A 26,652-nucleotide genomic window follows, 5' to 3' on the forward strand; every position below is an offset into this window, starting at 1 on the left:
TTTTTTAAAAAAAATTAAAACAAAAAATAAACAAATGCCCTGCATTCTTAATCTTAAAAGACTGAGCCATATACTTTTGTAATAAAACTTATAGATTTAATTAACTTGAGAGATATTTCAGAAACCAGTAACAAAGACAAAGAAATCATAAAAGCCATCGAGAGGAGATATAAATATAAATAAGATGAACCACCCAAATCATTTGTGAAAGATGCAAGTATTTAAGTTTAAGGGGAAATGAGCAGCTATGCTAAAATGCAAGAGAGGGTAAAATATTTCCCTGCCATTTGGCAGGCAAAGTGAATGAAAAGAAATACTCCAAAATGTCACATTCCATAGTGAAGAGAAAACAAATCCTACTGGAAGGACCTTGGATCTCAACCTTTGAATGAGAACCAAATTATGATTTTGGGGAATCTAAGGAATTATCATAACAGATCCTTTGGATAAGTTTAATTGGGAGCTACAACTTTCCTGGGACTCATATAAGGACTTGTGGACACTAGAACATGGCAAGCTGGAGGTGGAACAGGTATACTATGGTTGAAGAGATCAAAGACTCCCTGGATGGGTTCTCATTATTGCCTATGCCGAATGCAGGTGGCCGCAGTGCTACCGTATGAGCACATGTGGCACCGGCCTGTTAAAAGAGAAGAAGAATAACTTTGTCTGAGGTGGAGTAAAAGAATTGGTGAAACAGGTATCCTGTGTGGGCCATGGGGCCCTACACTGGGGCTGGAATCAGGATTCTACAGATTCAGCCAAAACAAACAAACAAACAAACATACAGAAAAGAACCTAGAGCTTTATGAACCAATGCACAGGTACTTTTAAGATCTAGGAATGGTGGCCCATGCCTGTAACTGCAGCAACCAGTGAGACTGAGGCTTATTGATTAATTGAGCTCAGGATTTCTGAGCTGAAGGAGATGGAAGCCAATCAGATGTCTGCATTAAATCCAGAATCAATTTATAGGAGGAAGGAACTAACCAGCTGCCTAAAAAAGGGTGAACCAGTCCAGATTAGAATCAAAGCAGATCAAAATTCTCATACCAATCAGAACTGAGATCAGAATGAGAGTAACCATTGTCTTGGAGAGTTAGGGAGAGCCACCAATCAAAGTTGGGAACATAATTATTCTCCATTCCCATCTATACAGAGTGGGTATTTTTTTTTTTTTGGCAAGGAAATTGGGGTTAAGTGACTTGCCTAGGGTCACACAGCTAGTAACCGTCAAGTGTCTGATCTCAGACTGGATGTGAACTCAGGTCTTCCTGATGCTAGGGCCAGTGCTCTATCCACTGTGCAACCTAGCTGCCCCCAGAGTGGGCATTTTGATGCCCAAAACAAGAGGCCAAAGGCAGAGCTTCTGAACGGGAGACAACAGAACCCAATCAAGGAGAAGCAGGAAGGTGAGTGGTCAGAATTTCTTCCCTTGCAAACCAACTAATACTGGAAAAGTTTAGGAGGAGATGATGAAAGACTCAATGGAATAGTTAAATTGAACTTCTCTTTCCTTCTCCATTTATAGATAGATTGGTAGAAACAGAAAGGTCTAGTTTGGGATGAAAAGTCTCATCAGTATGAGACTGTGGATAGCTCACTTCTTAATTTTCCCCTATCCAGGGACTTCTAGGGAGGATGAGTTTCTCTAGGGTAAAACACTGTCTCATCTCCTTGCTCATGTTCTTGCCAGGGTCAGAATACACAATGAGACACAATTGCCTTTTAGTTAAGGTCAAGTGCTCAAAGGTAGAAAAAGTGATCTGACTGTGAGAATTAGGTCCTCCTATCCAAATAACTTTCCTATCCCAGTATTAAGTTGTTGCTGGTTTTTTTTAACAGCAATTTTTTTTTTTGCTTCCATCTGAACCTTAGAACCAAAGTCACATTTAGGATAAAAAGAAAAGATTGGGAACTACCAGTACAGAGTGAATTATATCATACCTGACAAAAAAATACCTGAAATTATGTTAGAAAACAAACTTGAAAAACAGAATTAACAGTAGCAACATTAATGTTTCAAAGTCTCAATAAACTAAAGAATAAAGAAAAGAGATCTATGAACTGATGCAAAGTGAGTACAACAATATAAATTACAAGTGAAGTTGAACCAAGCATGATGGGAAAACCAGTGAAGTTTTGGAGAAGAAATAAAGAAACACACCTCTTCTACAGCCAAGAGGTAGGGGACTTCTAGGACAGGCTATTGTATGGGTTGTCAATGTTTGATGTTTTTGCTGCTCTGCATCACAAGGAAGGGTAGGGTCTGGGAGACTGCATGAGAAAGGACTACAATACAAAGACAAAGGATATCAATAAAGTTTATTTTGAAACTTTTTTAAAAAGAAAAAAAGCCACTGAAATCTTTATATTTGAACTGATAACTCAAAAGAAACATATACATTTATACTCATAAATAAATTTACATAAAGATACCCATACATCTGTGTGTATGTCATGTCTAATGATTACATTTATGACACCAAAAAACAATTATTCAAGAGTCATCATTTTATTTGCATTTGTATCGTCAAGGCCAACCACTTAAGAAAGATATTTGGTTTTTTACAGAAAACTGGTAGCTGAACAATTGCTTGAATTTGTTACTTTTTCCAATTTATATTAAGTACGTGGGATAAATTAACACTTTTATATGTTACCATCTCTAGTTAAGGCATAAGGCCTTCACAATACAAAATGTAAATAGAACATTGTTGTTCCCTGCTCATGACTTTAATCATTAATGAGGGAAGGATTTCATAGTTTTATTAAGAGAAAGAACTTTATCTGCTGAATGTTCTATGTAATGACTTGTGGGCACTCATAATTAAGAAGAGACTATAGGCATAATCTATCTAATAGATCTAATAGATCCAATAGATTTTTTTCCAGTTACATTATTAAGATGTCATTAGCACACCCATCACAATGATCTTAACTTCCCTGAAACACTGTTCAGTGGATAGTACCAGTTATGCCCAGATTCAGGGTTATCCCACTCTGTGAGAGCTCTTCCCCATCCCATTCAATTATTTAGTCCCCCTGGAACTAGCTGTGCCTTCTCATGTTGTTAGGTGTAAGTCACTGTATTCATGGGAATGAATGTTTTTAGTTGGGGGATACTGGCACTACATTTTTATAAGGGACCATGAGACAGATTTGATGGGAATGACTCAGTATATTTCATTTATCAATCCTGTGAGTGATGGAGTTGAACTGAACAAAGAAAAAATGGGGCTGAGTAAGTGAAATCCAAGAGATCTATTCTCTTTCAAAAGAGAAAAAGGAAATGCCATCATTTGTGACATTTTTAACTGAACTAGACAAATCACTGAAGTCTATATCATAGGCAATATTTCTGAACTGGCCAGGGAAATGGACTAGATGACCTAGTACTCTTACTATCTCTAATTGCTATGTTCCTTTGAATTTCACCTCTCAGGAATTGGCTTTCATCTTTGCAATAATGATCCAAAAGAGATTAAAAGAAGGCCCTTGAGTGACTCAATCTGCCTGAGTTCATGCAGCAACTATAGGTGAACCAATGCTGTCTTGTCAAATAGCACTTACAGCATTAGTAAGTATACAGGATAATTAGATTGAGGAGATGAGTTGCAAGGAAGACTGCAATTTTCTGATGCTTCCATCTTTTTATTGGTTATTACCGTCAACTGTTGATTATTCTTATTGCATCAGAGTTCACAGAAGGGTTTGCATCTCCTGTTTGCCCAGATAACCTAAGGCTTCTGCCCTAACACCTCACTTTTGATGACTGTTCAGCAAAGTACAATAAGGAATAATGACGGCACAGCACTAATTTCATCCTTCACCCACCCTGCTGCCTTTAAAGAAGAACAGGTACTGTGCCTGTGCAATTCTCTTTATATAGTCTCTAGCACTGTGCCACAGGAAGATAGCTCCTTAATCCATGCTTTTGGAAGTGGGTGGTTTTGATGGTTTCTGATTCTCTCTTGCCTTTCTGGGAACAAGGGTAATAACAGTATCAGGTTTGTTGTACGCCAGCTATATCAACCTAGAATTCCACCTGGCCCTGGGATTCTAGCAGGCAGCAAGATCTAAACAGCATTCTGCGTCAAGTTGTTGATCCCCCGATCAACTGTTTACCTACAATATGTAGTAATGTGGAGACACAGAGCAAGATGAAGGAAAAAGCAGATATGCAAGAAAGATCAAACATTTATCTTGATTATTACATTTGAAAACAACACTTTGAATATCAGATAAATTGTGTAGCATTCTAGAACAGGAAAACAAAATTAGAATTCACTCTCGAGGTCTGAATTAAGGACAAACCATCATTTTATAAATCAAAGGATCATAGGTCAAAGAATTTAGAGGCCATATACTCTATCACCTCATTTTACAAAGAGGATATGGAGATCCAGAGAATTCAGGTGACTTCCTTGAGTTTATAAAGCCAGTTGGGGAATACAGTTAGGAAGATAAAACTAGTTTTCCGATTCCCCTTCCAACACTCTTTCCTCTATACATTGGATTTTAAAAATGCAAATTTAAGACAGAGTAGAAGATAAGTATAGTCTCAGCATCTCCTTTGTTTTCAAAAGAACACATATATGGCATGAGGGAGATTGGACAAAAGTATAACTTAAAAGCTCTGGCCAGTAGGTTAAGGATGACCTAGACTGGGAGAAATTAAGACTGACTGAGTCTGGATAGGAAGGATATAGAGAACAATAAATACTTGTGGCAAAACAGGGAAATATTAAAGAAGAAATTTCATGCTTCTGAGAATGGCAATAGAGCAGTTAGGCCAGAGACTGTGAAGAAAGCTAGAGAACTTGTGAATGATAGATAGAAAAGGAGGAAAGCCTATTTCCAGATAAACAGGAATCCATTTTGCATGAACAGAAATTATCTTAGCTGAGTAGAAACAAGAGTACTTGACTTGTACTACAAAGTTTATTTTGCATTCTACCCTTGCATTATGCAGTAGGAGTATTCTAATGTTAACAGAAATTTATCAGGACATTTGCTACCGAGCACATGAAAAATTATATTTGCATTTTTAAAAACACAGGTGAATGGATTACATATACTTGTTTCACTCAATTTTTCATGCCCAAATAAACCTCAACATGAAGGCTACAATACTCAAAATATCCAAAACATGATACTGTGGGTGGGTTGTCTCAGTTAATTCACTTCTTTAATATTAGCTTCTCATTCCTTATCCCATCTCTAAGGAAAGCACTACAGAAAGTTGAGACAATGAAATTTCCTTTTACTTTTAAATCCTATTTGGCAACTTTGGAATCTGGAAGGCTTCAGTTCAAATGCTGCCTAACAGACTAAGTGATCTTGGGCAAGTCAAGACATCTTTCTCAGACTCAATTTCTTCATCTACAAAATGGTAATAATAATAGCTTCCCAAAGTTGTTGAGAGGATCAAATGAGATGAATCACTCAGCAAACTTTAAAAAGCTATAAGGATTCTAGTTATTATGATAGTTTATGGTATAACACATAAACATTTAAAATTTAGGGCTGAAAAAAGAACATTAAAGACCATCTGGGCCCACCCTGAACACTACCAACAAAGAAGGGGCATTTCTTGCTAAAGATCACAGAGGCAGCAACTTCGGCAGAGTAGGATTTTGAACCCATCTCCTCTGCTTCCAAATCCAGGATACTTTCCTCTATAACACATATCGTTTAAACACGCAACATTCTTCAGATTTTTATAAAAATCACTCCTCATTTTTTCTGGACATTTTTACAGGCTGTCCCCTATGCCTGGAATGCTCTCTTTCCTCATCTCTCCCTCCTGGCTTCCTTACCTTCATTCAAGTCCTAGCTAAAATCCCATCTTCTGCAGGAAAACTTTCCCAATCCCATTTAATTCTAGTGCATTCTTTCTGTTGATTATTTCCAGCTTCTCCTATATATGGTTTGTTTGTACATATTTGTTTGCATGTTGTTTCCTCCCAGAGAGTAAAGATTGTCCTTTGCCTTTATTTGTGTACCTAATACTTAACACAATACCTGATACACAAATGTTTATTGACTGACTGATTGTTCATTGATTAACACTTATAGTACTTTCCTCATGACAAGCCACTGGAAAAGGTAGTGAAAATGTTCTTTTATAGATAAGGAAGCTGAAATTTAGAGAATTTAAGTCATTTACCCAGAATTATATAGCTGGTAAGCAACTCAGAACCTACAGATCCAACATTCTCCTCATTAAGCTATTTGGCTTTTAACTGATCAGTAAGCTAGGTGGCATAGTGGATAGAGCACTGGGTTTGGAATTGGGAAAACTTATCTTCCTGAGTTCAAATCCAGTCTCAGACACTTACTAGCTTTATGACCCTGGGCAAATCACTTAACCCTGTCTGCCTTAGTTCTTCATCTATAAAACGAGCTAGAGAAGGAAATGGAAAACCACTCCATTGTCTTTGCCAAGAAAACCACAAAAGGAGTCAGGAAGAGTCAGACATGACTGAACTGACTCAAGAACAGAAGTAGGATTTGTGGATATCATTCTCCTAAAGTGTCCCATATTCAGGGATAGCTAGGCAGAATTATCATCCCCATCTTTGTGATGTAGGGCTATTAGAGCCTTATAAATAAATGGAACAAAGATTCAGCATTGAATGGGGAGACTTCATTATTTGATATTTCATTATATGAACAAACTCAGTTTAATTAAACATTGGAACTGGCAATTACAAGTTAGGCGGTAGTACACTTCTAAGTAAATGTTTAATAGTGCTATTACAATGCTCTTTGTGTGCCCTGAAATGGGCCACTCAAGGCAAGGTTTTTGTGAATATCATAGTTTCTAAGTGAATTTACATCTGTAAAGGAGTTAATGGGGTTTGCCTTTTCAATTCAAATATGTGAGTGCTTCTACGTGTACAGGCCTGAATATAGTCATCTGAAAGGAACATATAAGCATATCTTCATTTATTTAATTATGTATTTCAGTTAGTTAGCCTTCTGTGATATGACAGTACACACTCAAGGGCTAAGGCTTAATTTCTATATAAGCTAGTTAGCTTTGTACAAAGAAAAGACGTTCCATAGTGATAGGACTGCAACTCAAATTCTAACCAATTTTTCTTCATTAAAAAAAAAAAACTATCAATATGTTCAAGGGCAATGAGTAGGAGAGAACAGCTTAATACAAACTCAAAGCACACTGATGATGGGGGTCAGCAGCATCATTATAGCACATTATGCCTTAATGGGGTTCTAGGGAGGGTTATAGCTTTTAATTTTTTTTGTTAATATCTCAACTTTGTTGTGATTTGCATTGAGTAATGTCTTCATCAAATTGTCAACCTGTGGTTGTGTGTCTTGGCCATGTGTTCCCCATGGGTTCTATGCCATCATCATCTTCAAACTGTGTATCACCACCACTGCTTTGTTAGTAGTCTCTTTTACATATGTAAAGTTTTTTATGAGATGCTTAAAAAATTCATCAATGACATTTTGCATTTTCCCTCAACTCATGCCAACCAGAAGGATTAGAATGCTCGCTAGAGAACCATGTAAAGACTTATCATGTAAAAACTGAAATATCATGAGGAAAAACCATAGGTAAATATCATTGGGGGGTCTAATTAAATATAACAATTTTTATGAAATTCAGAGCTAAGAATGACTCTTTTCCTTTAACTCATTTTTCTTTCTTTCCACTCCACCCAACATTTTCTACAATTTTGTGTACAGGGATATTGACAGGGATTTCAGAGGAGAGGAGTGGGTTACATTTATCTCTTTCTGATGAGCCAAGATGTGATTACTATGGATTGATTTACAGCATATAGGGCCTTTCATTGCCTTCAGTGCTTTACAGAATTATAAATGGTATGTAATATGTGTGTGGGGGATCTCCCCCCACACATATATCTCTATATTTATTAGTGTTGTTTTCATTATTGGATATTTATATAGTATCTTTCTTGAAAATGACTTTAAAAAGATAGACTAGAAATTCCTACTATCTTTCCTTTGCAGGGCTTAAATTGAGGATTTCAAGATACGGGATGTTTTTCTTGTAGATACGTCACATTATTAGCTGGGTGCTAGGTAATGATTTGGCTTAAGGTCGGAAAAAAAATCAATATTTTTCCCCTAAATGTCTTATACTAGTGATTTTTATACTATCAATGTACCCATTCCACAGGGAAACTCTGAAAGTAAGGTTATATAATTTTGCCAAGGTAATAAGACAATCATTGTGCTCTATGGATAGGACAGGGCTTTGAATTTCTTAAAAGCTTTGTGAATTTAATTAGACATCTTCCAATCAGCAATAGGATAATCTTTTAAAAATGCAATTACTTGAGAGTTGCATTGTGTAGTTCTCAATGTAATCATCTGACAGACATATTAGCAAGGCAAGACTATTTGCATGTGCATTTGAGTTAGCTCAGTTTATGTATAACAGGGTCTGAAGAAGCTAAGGTTATCAGTTTGATCTCTGAACAAGTTTTGCATAAAGGGAAAAAAAAGGCTCATTGACTTGCATAAATCCTAGCTAATAGTTTTTATTTATTCACAGTGAATATAATTGGATCTAAGGGGATGGATAAAAGACTATATAGTTTCATGACAAACCACTTCCACTTAGGAATAGAACTTGAAGTCCAGATTAGTTTCCACATAGATCCACTCTTATATGATTTAAGATATATGCATAAAATTCAGTATCATGTGTTATTCAATTTTTAGAAGGATATACTAGGGTCAGAAAACTAAAATGAGCACTGAATATAGTACCAGAGAAGCTAATAGAAAAAAAAATTAATTCCCTCAATCATCCTCCTGCCCACAAGGCCTACCCCGTCCCAGAGGTATCCCTGATAAGTCTCATCTTTAGTAACTATAACAACCATCACTTTATCTGATGTAATTCCTCATCATTATAACAAGCTCAATTGTGTTTCATGTAATTCCTTTACAAATAACCTTGAGTCGTGTATATGTCCGCCTAATATCTCAAGAGAGGATCTGGGTGTTCTCCCTATATTCCTACCCCCACCTCTTCCCTCCTGGGGAGAGAGAAAAAAATTATCTCTGGCTGTCTTCTGGGTGGCTGCTTTTAATCTCAGGATTAGGCAGAAGCCCACAGTTCCCCTTGAAAAGCTTATCAGCTTCCAAGAGACATTTACAGGGAGAGAAAGGCTCTAGGTTTGATAGTGGTAATTGTATTTAGCTTGTAAGATACAAGGCTATTTATCTTGTGGCTGGAAAATCATAGAGGAGAAAAGAAGTTTGGCCGATACAACCAAAATGAAACCCCTCTCCATTCTTCCTTCCTTCCCTGCACCTTTAGCCCCATGCTTTCCCCATTCACCCTCTTACCCCCTGATTACTAGGCAAAAGAAAATAAAACAAAAAACAGACCGTCATTTAATGAAAGTCAACCCATTTAGCATATCTGCTTAGAAATGGTATGGAAAGGGAGGACAGGATCAAAAAAAGAGATACGATGTCAGTGCACAGAAGTGGCCCAGTATTGACAATGAGATTCATCTACTGGTAGAGAAGAGGGAGATGGCATAGGTGCCCTGAACTAGAGTGGCATTAGAAACAAGCATGAGACATGATTTTTACAGAGCTCAAAGGTCCAATACTAGCACATCCCGGTGAATTACCTGCTATGCATTTGGTAGTGTTGAGTGTGATAAGAGGTGTCACATTTGGCAGTATCCAGGCAGAACTATTACTATAACCAAATAAAACTATCCAATGAAATTTCAAAACTGCCTCTTTCTTGTTTTTGTATATGGGGATGGAGGTTTGGAGAGGGGGGACTGTCACGGCCATCATCCATTTCTAGTCACAGAAATTCAGCTCCTCAGCTGTGGCCATTCTAAATTTCCATTCAATCTAGGGAGTAGTAAGCATAAAGGACCACAACAGTGAGCAATTTCTTGCAGTGGTTCTTTAAAACCATTTAGTTTTGGAAACAATGAAGCTAAGGATCAGGCTCTGTCAATTATTAGCTCAGTGACCAGTGACTTCAACTTTCTGAACCTCCATCTTATTATTTGTAACATACAAATAATAACACCTGCCCTGCCCCTTTTCATTGCAATACTCCAATGGATTTATAAACTTCTTATTGATGTAGGTATTCCTTCTAATGATACGGATTGCAAATCATCCATACCTGCTCATACTGTGAACTCTCACCTCTATCCTGCCTTAAGTTCACCACACTGGGTCTACCCACCATGCTAAGGGTCTTCCACACATTCCCTTGACATTATCAGGACACCAATGGAACACACAAGCAATTCATTGGTAATCTATTGTTGTCAGTTTTTGACCAGCTCATCTTTGTTTTCTATCAGGCATTTTGTTTGATGGTCCTTTAGATCATTTCTCCTGCAGAATTTTTTTTTGGTAATATGTTACAATCTGCTCACATGTACCACTTATTGATCCATGGACCGCTTTTCTGGACACCCCCCCCCAATCCAATTCTTCTGTGGTTTTAGTATCTTGAAGCTTGCTGATACATAAAACCAACAGAAGAATATTATTGTTAAAAAGATAGACTAGACGCTTGGGGATGAATTCTCTCGCTCAAAGAGTAAAATGTTATGAGGAGCAAATGAAATAATGTTTATGAATGCACTTTGCAAACTACAAAGTACCATGCTACTTCAAAGTGGTGACATTATTATTATTATTATCTTGATGCCAAATGATAACTCTGTAGGAAAGAATGAGGTCAATTCAGCCAGCTGGCAGATTAACCTGGTTTCTTTAGATCAGATTTGTCAAGTATTTATGTGTGTTTGCATACATACACACATACATGTCCATATATATGTGTGTGTGTGTACATATATGTGCATGTGTGTGTGCATACATATGTGCAGATCACCACACACACCCCCATATGCAAAAAAAGCATGGCATGAAGTTAGGCAGGAGAGGTATTTTACATCAAGATGATGTATAAAAGGACCTGCATTCATCCCTCGAACTCCTTGCTCTTGTCTATATTAAATCTGTATGTGATAATAAATCATGTTTTCCTAATTGAAATCAGGAACATAGTGCTCCCTTATAGCTCCCTCTCACACTTAATTCGGCATTAAAGGATAAAGGCTGGTACCGTACAGATTTCATCAAGCCAAAATGAAGATACTGAATGAATAGAATGCTAGAGTCAAAAGGGACTCTGGTGAGCATCTGTACCAAGAAGGCTTATTTAACAGAAGGTTCTTAGAGATGAAGAAAATCATACAGCTAGTTAGTGGCAGAATCTAATTCCAATCTAATAATCTAATCTAATAATCTCATTCCTAATCCCATCACCTTTTCAGTATGTCATGTTGTCCCTCTCTCCCTATATCAAATTAGCCTGACCTATAAGAAAAACATTAGCTTCTTTCAACAGAAGCCCACTGAACTTAGAAGAAGGAATTTGGGTGACTGAGTCAAAAGAACTTGAAAAACATAGGAAGACAAATGCTCTAAACCATAAGTGTCAAACTCAGGCCCTCAGGCCATGCTGCCTATAAAATTCCTGAATTCTGCCTGAACCAGATTAAAATGAAAAGTGGGAAATGGTTAACAAAATAAATCAAATAAAATATAGATAATATTCATTTGTTTTTTTCTAAGTCAACATGAAGCCTGTAGGGATCTGTTTCTATTTGAGTTTGCCTTTACAAATTTTTGAAATGTGATATCTACAAATATGATTGAAATTATACTCCCTTCCAGCCGTCTTTATACCTCTGTTTCCTTTGGGTTTCTTCACCATCTCCTTTCCCTTCCTGGCTGAAACTGAAGGTAGATTTTGTCTTGCATGGATGAATGAGCAGGTAGATGTAGTTTATTTTAATGCATACTCCAAATCTGGCAAAGACTCAAATCTTCAAAAGCAAAGGTAGAAAGACAGGCAAAGACAACCTCCTGGCTAGGAATTAATGAAAGACCAGGGCCTCAGGAGTTTCAGTTTCATGTCAAGCTCCTAGATTTGTTTTTAACCCTTAGAAATCTCAGTGAACTCAGCCTGTGCATGGAGATCTACATTTAAAGTCTCTTTTATCCCAGTGTAAAGGGCCCACAATATGAAAAGGCTATTACAGTTTAAAATAAAAACATGTCAGAGGCTTTCATTACCTGAACTAGCTTCTAGCAGGGACTATGGTTTATAGCCCATAAGGTTTCTTGTGGCAAAAAAAAAAAATTGGCTTTATTTTGGGGATGGCTCTTGGAAATAGGGAAACGGTTATCCATAGAAAGGTGTCTTCACTTAAAATGCTCCCTAGGAGCTGACACCATGGGAAGACTATCTTCAGTTTAACGGGCTCAGTATTGCCTTCTTGTAACCCACAATTAATTCAGCTCAGTATTCACTCAACATTTGAATGTAGTTCGCCATTGGTGTTTTTAAAGAAAAAGGAAAAGACAGCACATTAGTCTGTTATTAAGGGTACACAGAAAACCATCTTGAAGTCTTCTGAGCAGTAAACCATATTCATTGTGTTAGCTCCCATGGAACACTATTGTAAAAGATCATTTTTTATAGATGGTCATATTTCTATTTCCCAGAGCAGGAAAAAACTGAAATAATATACAGGTATCAGAAGATGGTAGCTCTGTGTTGTTTGTCAACCTTGTTAGGGGGTTATCTCTTGAAATGTCATAGGATCACAAGGTGTAGAGCTGGAAAGGATTTTGGGAGCAGAGTTCAGCTTTCTCTTTTCAGAACTGAGGTGCCACCTTGTCTTGATGTACACTGCCAACCTGAATGGGACAGTAGCACTTGATTTCCCAAGATAAATCTTGTGCTCCATTGGTGTCTTTGTGATGTGAAGAAGAAGGTCTTAAGGATGTTGGATGGAACTCCTGTGGTGAACTTATGGTAGAGCATGGATAAGAGTAGCATAGAATGGGCAGATAAAGATAGGTTGCAGTTTACATAAACAAATAGAATACCCCTTGGAGTAGATCATAGATCCATTAGAGTGTATCTTAGGAAACCAGGTCCTAATCTGAACAGAGCCTTACTGTTCTGTGAATAAGAACATGTGTATTTATGAATGATCAATAAATATTTATTAAGCACCTTCTATGTGCCAGGCACTGTGCTAAGTGCTGGGTATAAAAAAAAGAAAAGGCAAAAAGACAGTCCCAGCCCTCAAGAAGTTTACAATCTAATAAATCAAAATTACAGAAGGCTGGAAAAAAAATCTTGGAGCTCATCATAAAACTCTCTCATTTTACTGATGAGGAACAGGAAGCCTAAAGGCAGGAAATTATATAAGAAAAGTCATATAGCTAAGTGGTAGAAATGGGATGTGAACTCACGTCTTTGAAATACAAGTCCTGTGGTCTTGCCACAACACCACACTTACATTTCCATGGTCCAGTCAGCCATAGAGATATCTAAAAAAAAGGATTCCTAACAATCTAATCTATCTCAGTTTCCAGTGAGGACTCTAGCTTCAGGCTGAAACGAATTCCTCTTTCCTCTTAAACTTACTTTTCCCCTTCCCACCTCCTTTCCCTTACTACTGCCTCCATAAGGTTTCAAGACAAGAATGGAGGCATTACATGGAACATTTGTCAGTGCTTGAAGGGTCATTCTGGGCTGTTTGTTCTTCAACCTCACTTTCCAAGTCCCTGATCATTCTATTTACAATTATAAAACAAAATATGACCCAAAAGGAGGCTTTAAAAAAAATCATCTATTCCTGAATGAATTGTTAGAAGATTCCCTTTGCATTAGTTCCATTCTCATTTTGTACTCTTCTTGATTGACAGTTGGGATTCAAAAAGAATCAACCCCATATGTCCTGTGTCCGGCTGGTCTTCAAATAGTTCCTGGTTGCATATTTCAGCAAGCTCTATAAAGCTCTGTCAATGCCCATGAGAAGACCACACAGTTGAGTAGCTCATTTCTGAGTGGGAGACCTCAGTGAAGCATAAACTTTCTGAGATCATGTTCTCTGAATTGGAGTTGCTCTGTGTTTCTTTGCCTTCTGAGCCTTAGTATTAGACAAATGATGGAATTTCTTCACTGAATGTTTCAATGATTAGTATTATCTCCAAAACAGAATAAATACATGGATGGAGTAGGAAAGGTGTGAGAGAAATCAGTGTTTCAGGAACCATCTTAGCAGAATGGGCTGATTTGTTCAATGAAGCATGGAAGATATTTTTGATGACTTCTTTAAAAGGAAGTCACTTGTTTTAATGTGCTTAAAATACAGCATAACACTTTACTCCAAGGAATTCTTCCATAAGGCCAAGGAGGTAGGTTGGGAAGCATAAAATTCAGTAAGCTGAATTCTCCCCATTTTACAGGTGAGAGAGTGTTGAAAGTATAAGAAAGTGAATCACCTTTAGTCTTAGCGCAAATAAGCTCCAGAACTTAATACAGAAGCCAAGTCCTAACTTGGAACATCATAAGGTTTTCTAATTTAGGCAGCCAAGAGTAAATGGTAACGATTCATTCGAATATTGAATACTATTTCAACTGAATATTGTACAACCAGGACCCAAGGAGTGCAAATAATGAATTCTGTGAAGTGGTGTCATGTATTTGAATTCTAATTATGTAAAATAGGGCAATTAGCTCTAGTACAGTAGAAATCTGCAATGTAAACTCAAATAACGTGACCACTTCACAGGATTCATTATTCTCACTAATCGGGACCTTGTTGTAAGCACATCATCAATGCTTTAAGAATGACTCTGCATAGACACATTACAGTCTAAAATGGACCTTTGCTTCCATATCTTTTAGTAACCTAACCACTGACATACTGATTATAAGATCATCAATTTAGAGCCACAATGGGACTTAGAGATCATCTTGTCCAGGGCTTCTTGAAATTAGGTTTATACATACATAAACACATACATGTGTACATGCATATACACATGTGTATGTATATATGTCTGCATGTGTGTATATGAGTTTGTGAAAGTTTGAAAAACTTTCCAATTCCTTTAAATGGAGCTTTATGTTTTAGAGATAGCTAAGTGGTACAGTGAATGGAGTACTGGATATGAAGTTAGGAAGACCTGAGTTCAAATCCAGCCTCTAACACTTACTAGCTATTTGAGCCTGGGCAGGTCATTAAGCCTCTCTTTGCCTTAATTTTTTTCAATGATAAAATGGGGATAATAACTCTCTCCTAGGATGGAGAGGAAATTAGAAAATACTTGTAAAGGGCTTTGCAAACCTTAAAGCACTACATAAAAGCTATTATCATATCCTTATTTTGTTTTTAATGGACTCTACTAAATGACTGAAGATACCTTTATTTTCCTTTTCTGGGAAGAAAAATTCTGCTAAAGAAAACTTCAGTTATATGTTAGGGGCAGGTTACAATGCCATACTTTATTTGAAATGGAACACACAAAGAATTTCTGAGATAGACAAATACTGAAAGGTCATCAGGTTGCTTACACATCACTAGCTTTACAATGGCCAAAGATATGCAAGTTCTATTGCTGGCAGTTTAGCTTTGTATTTTCTATGTGAGCTTAGGGCATGTGGTTAATACCAATTTAGAAAGCCTTGAAATTCCTAATAGAAACACAGACAGACCCTCCAGCAGCACTAGTAGGGCCAATGATGATATGCACAGAGCAGGATTGATTTTTTTTTCCTCTATGAGCAAATGAACAGCTTCTAAGATCTCTATCCACTCTGTTTTTTTCTCCCCCCTCTAGGGTTTAAATAACATGCATTTTGAAAAGAAAATCATTTCTATTAGTATCTTGTATTTGGATGCCAGGGAAACATCCTAAAAAGCTTCTAGGTATTTTCAAAGGCTCACCCTCTACAGGAATACCTTCATCAAGGCCCATCTATGACAACCCAAAAGTGCTAAAAGAAGGCGGAATAAAGCCACAGGGTCATTTGGTTACTCTATGGAAAGTGAGATAGTGAGACCAAAGAAATAGAACAAATTTCTCAAACACCTTTGGGAATCCAGAATGTGATTTGTTTTGTTTTGTATTTTTGATTAAACTTTGTGTTATAGAGGAAAGACTGGATATACTGAAGCTATCAAGAGGCTATAAAATTAAATAAGGCTGACTTAGATGTGGCCATCTGCCCTTTTAAGTCTTGCAGTTAAGAAACAGTCCTGAGACATAATTAGATGCCTTGGGTATTTCTCTCAAGTGGCTTAGTTAAAAGGTAAACTGTTTATTGGTTGCATATAAATGTTTGGTAAAATGCCCAGGGGTTTACCAAGTAGTCATCTGTGCTCACCTAACTAAGAGGCAGAGTGTGACAAAATTTAGAGTCTAGGGCAAGGATGGGGAACCTGTGGCCTTCTAGGTCCTCAAGTGCAGCCCTTTGACTCAATCCAAATTTCACAGAACAAATCCCCTTAATAAAAGGATTTGTTCCGTAAAACTTGGACTCAGACAAAAGGCTGCACTCAAGGACCTAGAAGGCTGCATGTGGTCTCGAGGCCACAGGTTCCCCACCCTGGTCTAGGGAATGGTGACAGCACTCACGTTCACATTAGAGCAGTATGTGACAGGCAAATTGACAACAGTAGTTGACCTCTAAATTTGTGGCACAAAATCCCCTGACCAGGTCATCTTTAAGATGAGGCAATTCTATTATAGGTGATATAAGATGAAAACATAACACCCCTGTGAAAATTAGGGTGGACAAAGGGAGAAAAGGAAGGGGATATTTGAGCAGTCCCCACTTAAAGTAGTAAACTTTCTGTCATAATGCCCTTGATACTACTAGTATATGATTCTGGAAGCTCTCCTTCCACAAGTTATTTGAACCCAAAATTAAAGCAAAGACTTAAACAGGCATACACAATAATGACAATTACCATTGATACCACTGATCCTAAAAATGCCTACTAGGACCTAACTTTAAGACAGGAAGGTAAATTGGGGAAAAGAGGGAGACTGTTTAAACAGGTTAACATGATGACTAGAATTTAGCCTTAGCTTTCTTTTCATTGTCCCCCACATAAGGTTTATAATACCTGTAGTTAAAAAGACCGTTGCCATCGTTATCATAATTCCACCTTTTATTTAAACTGGCTTAATGGCAATTTAAATGCTATACTTGGTATCAACATCACCTTGATCTCTCTATTAGATCAAGATCAAGCATGTTGTATGTCTTTTCTTCAGTTGTATATCCTTCTGTATTACTCTTTAAAACAAGCTAATTATGACATAGGTTACTTGATTTAACACTGGACCGTAATGGTCGTCTAATCCACTAGTCTCATATATCCATCCATTCTCACAAATCCTTATTTTCTAAATGAGGAAACAGATCCATGGAGTCTGAATGACTTGCCTAAAGTCACACAGATACTCACTAATAGCATCAGGATTTGAATCCAGGTCAACAAACATGAACTTGGACAGACTTGAAGAGATAGTGGAAGACAGAAGGGCCTGGAATGCTATGGTCCATAGGGTCATGAAAAGTTGGATGAGACTGAACAACCTCTGACTCCAAATCCAGCAATCTTTCCACTCTACAATATTTCCTCGCTAGATTCAGTATGAGCCAGCCAGCATTAGGTAGGTAATCAATGTGTTGGTTAAGCAACACCTGGTTAATAAACCTCCAGAAGCTTTCTGCAGTGGTCTGAGACCAACATTACTTTTTTTTTCTTCACCCATATTAAATCTACAAAGATGAGTTTATGCTTATATTTTAATGATTTGGTGGCAGCCCCGAGAAAATTCCTATTAAAGAAGTATGGATGGGAATTTGAAGGATGGGAGTAATTAATATAAAATGTGTACCTGAGGGATAATGTTCATTCACTGGCCAGTTGTCGACCTGAAGTGTGGCATTGCCGCCATTCCTGGTGAAACGCACGACATGGTATTTGCCATCATTTACTGGGGTACTCTCCTCTTTGATGGAAATATCCACTGTGCCAATGTTGAAGACCACTCCTATTTTACCCTGTTCCTGGAAGGCAAAATAGCAAAGGGTACCATTAGTATCTATAGCAAAGTTTATCCAAAAAGTTTCAAGTTTAACAATCAGTCAGCAAGCATGTATTAAATACCTACTGTGTGACAGGCACTGTAGTAGGTACTGAGAATAAAAATATAAAATTGAGAACATTCCTAGATCCACAGAATTTACATTCTATTAGGTGGACATGACATGTTGACATATGAGTAAGTAGTAAAAACAGGATACATAAAGATAATTACACAGTGATTTGAGAGGGACACTAACAACCAGGGAAATCAAGAAAAACCTCTTAAAGGAGGTGGCACTTGAGATAAGACTTTCAAGGCTTAGTTTCAAGAGGCTCCCACCAGGGAGGCAGATGTCCTAAGAAGTACAGGAAAGGAGAGAGACTATTATAAGCATAAGGACAGCTTGTGTAAACAGCAATGCTTCTGATCCCTAGAGTGAGCCCCTAAAGGCATAAACTAGTTTTCATAAAGAAGTATTAATCCATAATTGTTCAGGTAAGATCTGTCTCTTAGAGTTTTCATACTCACAGAGTTTTCAAATATTGACCACAACTGATATCATAGAATAATATATGTTCCTGCAGTGTTTTTCATCTTAAGCATTAAAACCATTGGTATCATTTGAAAAATTAACAAGCATTTTTAAGTGCTTACTAAGTGCTAGGAACTGTGTGCTAGGTGGTAAGAATACAAAGACAAGTCAAGTCAACAAGTTACATTCTATCAGAGAAAACACCATATATACCTATATATATACATACACAGAATATACAGAAAATGAATTCAAGTACCTTCAGGATTAAAATACTAGCAGCAAGGTAGATGAAGAAAGTCTTCACATGTAGAAGGTGGCAATTGTACCAAGCTTTGAAAGAAAATAGGGATTCTAAGAGGTGACAATGAGAAAGGAGAGTTTTCAAGACACAGGGGATAGCCAGTGCAAAGGTACATAGATGGGAGATGAAATGTTGTATTTGAGGAAATGAAAGCTGGAAAGGGAGATTAGAACCAAGTTGTAAAGTGCTCTCAATTGCAAATGGGTGTCTACATATGAACCTAGAGGCAACACAGCATCACTGGGGTTTACTGAGTAGAAGAGTGACATGATAAAGTCGACTTTTAAGAAAATATGGTCATTTTGCTACCTGTGTAGAGTCTGGACTAGAGAAGGGAGAAACTTGAAACAATGAGAATGTTTAGGAGGCTAACTGAATAGTACAAGCAAGAAGTGATAAGGGCCTAGGCTATCTTCTAGAAAGAAGAGTAAGGATATAAGCATCCTTTAAAGATAGCATCTCCTAGAATAATCAAGGTATGCTATTTTATATTTAGGATTATTCAAAATTCCTGGTTGCAGAAGAGAATCTCATCAATCTCTGAGTTATTATGATATTTCCTATAAAATACATATGATTATTTATGCTACCAAGAGGATCTGTTGGCCAGTAGAGTAAAGCATTGGATGAACTGGCCAGCAGGGTAATAGACTGGCTTATGAATTCCAGGGAACATTAAACAATTATTCCTTACACTTGTGGAACCTGGAAGAACCTCTCAGAGTTCCAATCCAAATACTGACCACAGCTGACATTCTTTTAAGTAATCTTGCTGTGATGCTAACATTATCACTTGAAAAGTGAAAAATTCAACCAACTATTTTTCTACATGTCCACAAATAATTAGTGTAAATTAACTTTTTTCTCCACCATATGGACTAAGTGAATGGCATAACATCAGCATGTTCTCACAGAGATAAAAATTCCATTACAGTTTGAATATATATATATATGGGGTACACAGTAGTTTCTGCCTAATCTTGCTCTCTTGACAGTGGATGTTTTGGAAAATTGGTTTTCTTGGAGCATAGCTGACATACATATTTGTGTTAACTTGAACAGAACATAAACTTTCATTATAATTATTCCAAAGTCACTATCTGATCACCATTGTAAACATATTCTTGTCACCCTGTTTGAAAATGGGATGGAATCATCGATAAAAATTGAGGGAAATGAATGAATGGATAAAAAATGCATACAAATGTTTATGTGTCAAGCACTATCCTAAGTTCTAGGGATAAAAATAGAAAGAACGAGACTACTTCTCTCTCCAGGACCTCATCTTCTGATAGAGGGAGATGCTATTTGGAGAAAAGGCAACCACTAAAAGGAATTTGGTTTGGGGGAATCATAGGAATGGTGAATTGTTTCATATGTCATTAAACTGACATGCCCTTTTCAGAAGCAATAGTAGTATTGATTTGAATACAGTACGCAGAAAAAAAGAGGAGCATAGTATAGATAGCCACATGTCCCACATGGACAATTGAATAGGATATGAAGCAATGGCTGGTATGTTAGTTTGCACTTATTCAGTCACCAATCAACATAGTTCAGCTTTGAGGTTCAACATTCCAAAGCTGAATGGGTTAACTTTCTCAATGACCAAGGATATGAATTTCAGTGGCAGCGCATATGGCAAGATGGCTTTGGTGGATGGCTGGATGGGATATGAAACATGATATAGTTTGAGGCTGCCTAGATAGAGTGGGTGAGATAAGTTTGTACTTAGAAAGAAGCCTATAAATAGTCTTAGTAATTGAAGGTGAAGAGTTGTAATTTGGCATAGTGGAACATAGAAATGCTTAGAAATAGTTTTGTCTGTAATGGCTTATTCAATGCCGAATGAACCCATTTCTAGAAATATAAATGTAGCCTATTCATTACCAATAGAATCAGAACTGTTCTTTTTATAAATACCATCCTCACAGTTATAAACCCACCTTACAGTGAACTCATTTGGGAAGGGGACAGGAATGGCACCAGGGGGAGGACCTCTGTTTTGCTGATACTGAATCTATTCATCCAATCTATAGTATTTTCTTAATGTCAAAATTTAGTCTAATAAACCAACCTCTCTGATACTAAGATGTATCATGGTATGAATATAATGGGTATTAAATAATCATCCACACTGATAATTATTTCTATGTCATCTCAGGAATATTCTTGAATAACTGTGGACCTGAAGTGCATTAAGAGTTCATGAATCCCAAACAGGTAGACTCAACATGCTGCCAACTATAAATATTCTAGGTAGTATTTTCTAGACTTTTGTCTGCTTATAAGTTCTTTTCTATTTTTGTCCCCTAAAAGAGAATATATGCCCAACGGTTGACTACTAGAAGGATACTAGAAACTGAGTTTAACTAGTAAATCCCTGATTTATGAAACCCATCAAGGAAGTTACTCCAGGCCAGCTTCTACACTGTAGAACAAACAGCAAGAGAGAAGAAAAGTTACTAGGAATTGGAGAGATGAGGAGTTGAATTTCTGTACCTTATCTTCTTGCAGTCCCTATTCCTATAGCAAAGAGACCAGTGAAGCTCCGAGTAGGCATAGCTACGATAAGCTTATGCAGAGGTTATTATAGTAAGAGTTTCCATAACTAAATGACTCTAGAATCCCTTCTCCATAAACATCACACCTGTCAATGAACCCTCAAATAATTCCTCAAAGATTTTGTTTCAATTGCAGACAAAAAAAAAACCCTGTTTGGATTCCAGAATATTAATCCCACAGCTACTGGCGATCAGTATATCATGTACTTGTCAGAGAATGACTGTGGAATAAACAGGAACCACTGCCAACCACTTATTGCTCCCCTTCTCTGATAATTAGGAACTACTTGGAGACAGATTGTGTGTAAGCATTGGGATAATAAGATGTGAAGTATAGGGATATAATTGGCCTTCCCTAACCAGCACCATCATTTGGCTCTTGGAAAGATTTCACAAAATTGAACCCTTTCTGAATTTTCTTAGCAGCTCAGTCCAGGTACTGAATGATAGACTAGGATCAGAGATAGAGAGTTGGAAGAGATCTCAAACATCATTTGGTCTAACCCCTTTGTTTTACAGATAAGGAAACTGAGAACCCAAGAAGTTAAGTGATTTGCCCAAGGTCAGATTAATAAGAAAGGGTCAGAGGTCGAATTTGTAACCAGATTTTCTGATTCCATATTAAATGTTCTTTCAATCTTTCCAAATTCTGGAAACTTAGCAGCTGTGAGTTTTAATTCTCATTGTCACTTCAGTATGTGAGATTCAATCACAATCTTATTTTTTGTAAGTCGTAGAAAGGACTTTGTAAATTAGAATACAGGAGTTTCTCATAGACCTTAGAGATCTTGGGAATTTTTTATTTTTTTGTTCAGTCTTGGGAATGGGAAGTCAATCAATTGGTATCATGTTTCTGTGCCTCTGAGAACGTATGGTGAGAAGGACCCTGAGGAAAGCTGTACTAAAGGTAGACTCACTATTGTTATAACCATTAGCTAAAGGTATGCTAGGAATATTTATACATACACACATACATATAATTTCATATGTTGAATCCTGGAGAAGAGAAGAATGGGACTGCTTACTAGGAGGTCAGTTCCCATCATGGAGTCAGTAATATTAAGGAATGTCCTAAGATTTGCCTTTAGCCATTGAAAACTCTGAAGATTTTACTAATACAAGGGCCAACTTCTGCATTAAGTCTTTCCTGATACTCCCAGCTTCTTGTGGCTTCCCCCAGAAATCCACCTTACATTTATTTCATATATATTTATATATGTACATCTTGTCTGCTTTGATAGAAGGTAAGCTCCTTAAGGGCAGAGACTTATTTTTATCTCTGTATCCATAATGCTTAGCACAGTACCTGACAATCAATAAAACTATGAGCATATATTAAGTGTCTATATTGTACCAGGTACATAACAGGGACTTGATAAATGCCTACTGAATGATTCATTTTTTAGAAAGTTTACCAAATGCTCTCTCTATTATCTCATTTGAGTTTTACGATCCTGTGAGGTAAGCATTGCAAAATCACTATCCCCACTTTACAGATAAGGAAACTAAGGTTCCAAGAGATTAAGTAAATAGCCCACCAAGGTCACATATCTGGTAAATGTCAGGGATGGCATTTGAACTCATGTTCACTTGACTCCAAACTCCATCATGTTACCTACTGTGCCTCCTATGGTGGAAAAATAGCAAAAAGAACCCATATTTATTCCTAACTTTCTAATTATGATCAGAAGATTATGGATTTAAAGCTAGACAGAATCTTAAAAGTCATCTAATCAAACTCTCATTTTACAGATGAAGTAAACTGAGACCTAAGGAGGTTCTAATTTCCCCAAGGACATATAAGTCATAGTAATTAACCATGCCAGGATTTGAACCCCAGGTCCCATGTGTCTAACTTCAATGCTCTCTACACTGTACCATACTGCCTCTCATGGTGGAAAGTGGCAGAAGAGCCCACATTTCTAACTACCTGCTTAGGTACTAACATGGTAGACCCCATGCCAAAACAAAACAAACAAAACAAAAACACAGAAAAGTAGGAAAACAACAGCAGCAGCAAGAATAAGCATTAATTAAGTCCCTCTTGGGGAGAGGTACTGAGCTGAGTGTTGGAGGATTAATATTCAGTCACTTTAGTTCACCAGACGAATAAAGACAGTCACTATGTCTGCAGTTGGGAGAACTTCTCTACTTAGGTATACTGTTGAGAGAATTGGAAAGCTTTCTGTCACCTGGAATATGAGTTCATTAACCATCTGCAACATTCAGGCATATAACCCATAAAAACGTTATGATTCCAGGAGCCATGAGGCAGCTACCCAAAATTAACTCTTTAAGGTCATTTAGTACCCATCTGAGCAGGTGAGAGAAAAGGCCCTGGTTCTCTATTTTTTATTTCATGAAACTTAGAAACACAGTAAATAACCTCAGGACAAAGAGTGAATGAATGAATGAATGAATAAATGAATAAAAAGCTTTTATTAAGCACTTAGTAATAATAACAGCTAGCAATTACATAGTGAATGATATATAAAGCACTTCACATATTTTCTCATTTAATCTTCACAATAGCCTTGTGAGGACCTGGTTCACCAAATGATTCTAGAAACATGATACTATAAGGAGCTGAACAATTGCCTTATTAGCATAAAGAGTTAAGAGATTTTCATTGCACAAGAGCTTGTCTCACCAATTGGCCACATGGATGGTTTTATAGAACTCGTATTTGTATTAAGATGGGAAACATCCATGTAGTCTCTATTCCATAGACAGTACTTTTGCAGATTCAGTTCATTTTGGTTTCTAATTAATCATGATCAGAGACCAATTTCACAGGCAAAGATGAGATCTTTAAGCCAACATTCAGCAATCCTTGGCAGTTTCTCTGTCAAAAGCAAAAGAAAAGATGTCTTGGTTCAATGAGTTGGAATGATCAGCTAGCTCTATCATCAGGCAGATTTTTTTTTTTGAGAGATCCGTAATAGATGCAGGAAAGGGGAAGATTTAATCTCTGCCAGAAAAATATATAAATAATTGCTCAGGTCTTATCTTAGACAGAGCACATTTGGAATTGCAATCATTCTTATGAAGAGATCATTGCAATTCTACTAGCATATGCCAAAGTCAATGGAGATCCTTACCCAGATGTCTCATTTTGCCTCTCTCATTGGTAAATGTGGCCATGCTAGGCCTCAGATGTGGTTTTCATACTGTCACGAATAAGATTTCATTTCTGCAGCCTCTCTGTTATTTTTCAGATGACCACACTGACATTGTAATGGGTGGCAAAACTTCACCACTTCAGTTCATAATGAGGCACAGGAGAAAACTTGTGGAAAGTACCTTTCCACAAGGCTGTCTCAGTTTCAATCTTTCCTTGTTCTCCCCAGTAGCTATGAAAAGACTGTCTGTCTATGAGTCAAAGGTGGAAAAGAAATCCAGTGAAATGTCTAAAAGAATAGCCATGACTCACCTAGTGTATGATATCAGGCAATTTACTTAACCTTTTAGGGCCTCTTTTTCCTTATTTGAGAAATTATTATTTCTCTCATATTAGTAATCAATTCTTGAATTAGGACCAGGATTTTTTCAAAAGCCTGTAGGTTGTTCAGTCTCTGAAAGGTATTGTTTTTTGTTTTTGTTTTTGTTTTTGTTTTTTGGGGGGGGCTAGGCAATGGGGTTAAGTGACTTGCCCAGAGTCACACAGCTAGTAAGTGTTATGTGTCTGAGGCCACATTTGAACCCAGGTCCTCCTGAATCCAGGGCTGGTGCTCTATCCACTGTGTCGCCTAGCTGCCCCTGAAAGGTATTGTTGATAGATGAGATTACCCAAATCCCCTGGGTACAAGCCTTTCCATCCTGGGTGGGAGACCCCCACCCAAATAGAGAACTTTACAAATAATTTAATCCAGGATGAATTCTGAGTGTTCCATTCAGCCAGGTCTGAGCAGAGGTGGACTCCTCTTTTGTGTAGATTACCCTAGATGGGGTAGTTTGCATAAGAGATAGGTCTCTGACCAAGACTGAGTGATCAGAGTCATGCCCCACCCCAGACCCTCATCCTATTATTCTATAAGCCCACTTCTCATTATAATATTCATTGTTTAATATTCTTTTCTTGTTAGCCAATCAGAGTTGATTGCCACCCTCAGAAACACCCACTCTTCAAGGGCATATAAGTATTAAGTGGGTTTCATGAGATGTCTTTGGCATTTGAGAGTGCCACTGATCCCTTTTATTGATTGTTGCTAGCATGATTAATGAAATGATTAATTACCCACAAACTATATCTCTCAAACTCTTTATACATCACTCATCTTCAGAAGGGGATGATAATAACAGTCCTAACCTACCTCACAGGGACTTGATGAAACTCAAAATTAGATAATGTGTTTAAGGTCAAGTCAATAATCACTTATGAAGCCCCTACCATGTGACAGGCACTGTGCTAAACACCAAGGATACAAAGAAAAGGGGAAAAATTAGCTTCTGCTGGCTCTCAAAGAGCTCTCAGTCTAAGAAGGGAGACAATATGCAAATTACGCACAAAAAGGTATAGACAAAATAAATGGTCGATTATCAATGGGGAGGAGGCACTAGCATTACAGAGGATTGAGAATGGTTTCTTATTGAAAGAGGGATTTTAATTTTTTAATTTTTAGGCAATTGAGGTTAAGTAACTTGCCCAGGGTCACACAGCTAGTAAGTGTCAAGTGTTTGATCTGAGGGCGGATTTAAACTCAGGTCCTCCTAACTTCAGGGCTAGTGCTCCATCCACTGCACCACCTAGTTGCCCCCTGAAGGAGGGATTTTAGCTAAGACTTGAAGGAAGGAATGATGCAGAGATTAGGAGGGAAAGAGTTGCTATAATAGGGGACAGCCAGTGAAAATACCTGGAGTTGAAAGATGGAGTGTCTGGTTTGAGGAAAAGCAAGGAGACAAGTGTCCCTAGATCTGAGAATACCCAGAGGGCAGTAAGGGATAAAGTACTTTGCAAAGTATAAAGTACCATACAAATGTCAGTTGTTGATGGTGTTAACACTGTTATAATTATTACTCTTATCATTAGCAGCAGCAGCAGTATCCAATTTATTTTTTGTAAGAGAAATTGGTGTTCTTAACTTCAGGTAAATTTGTTTTAAACACATTTAGAATTATCTTAATATAGTGACATGGTGAGAAATACAAAGAGGTGAGGTAGGTACACATGGAAGATGCTAGCCTTGGGAAAAGTGGAGACAGCAAACACATCTCACCAGCTAGACAAAATGATTCTCGAAAATGACTTTGCAAAGCTCATCCATGATCACAACCTT

The 26,652-nt window shown here is 37.4% G+C and overlaps 1 protein-coding gene across 7 annotated transcripts in view; it reads right to left on the reverse strand.

Annotated features, from left to right (window-relative positions):
• NRXN3 (neurexin 3) overlaps nt 1-26,652 on the reverse strand; it is a 2,091,311-nt gene that overhangs the window by 194,540 nt on the left and 1,870,119 nt on the right. For all 7 annotated transcript variants that reach the window (XR_013485433.1, XM_078151451.1, XM_078151449.1 and 4 more), the window contains one exon: nt 17,785-17,956. Coding sequence is in view for 6 of the 7 variants with exons in the window: in XM_078151451.1 (XP_078007577.1) it covers nt 17,785-17,956 (172 nt within the window). In the remaining variant the exon portion in view is untranslated. The remainder of the gene's footprint in view (nt 1-17,784; nt 17,957-26,652) is intronic.

This window comes from Phascolarctos cinereus, unplaced genomic scaffold, assembly GCF_003287225.1.
Source record: "Phascolarctos cinereus isolate Bilbo 61053 unplaced genomic scaffold, phaCin_HiC Scaffold_3;HRSCAF=262, whole genome shotgun sequence".
NCBI classification, from domain to species: Eukaryota; Metazoa; Chordata; class Mammalia; order Diprotodontia; family Phascolarctidae; genus Phascolarctos; species Phascolarctos cinereus.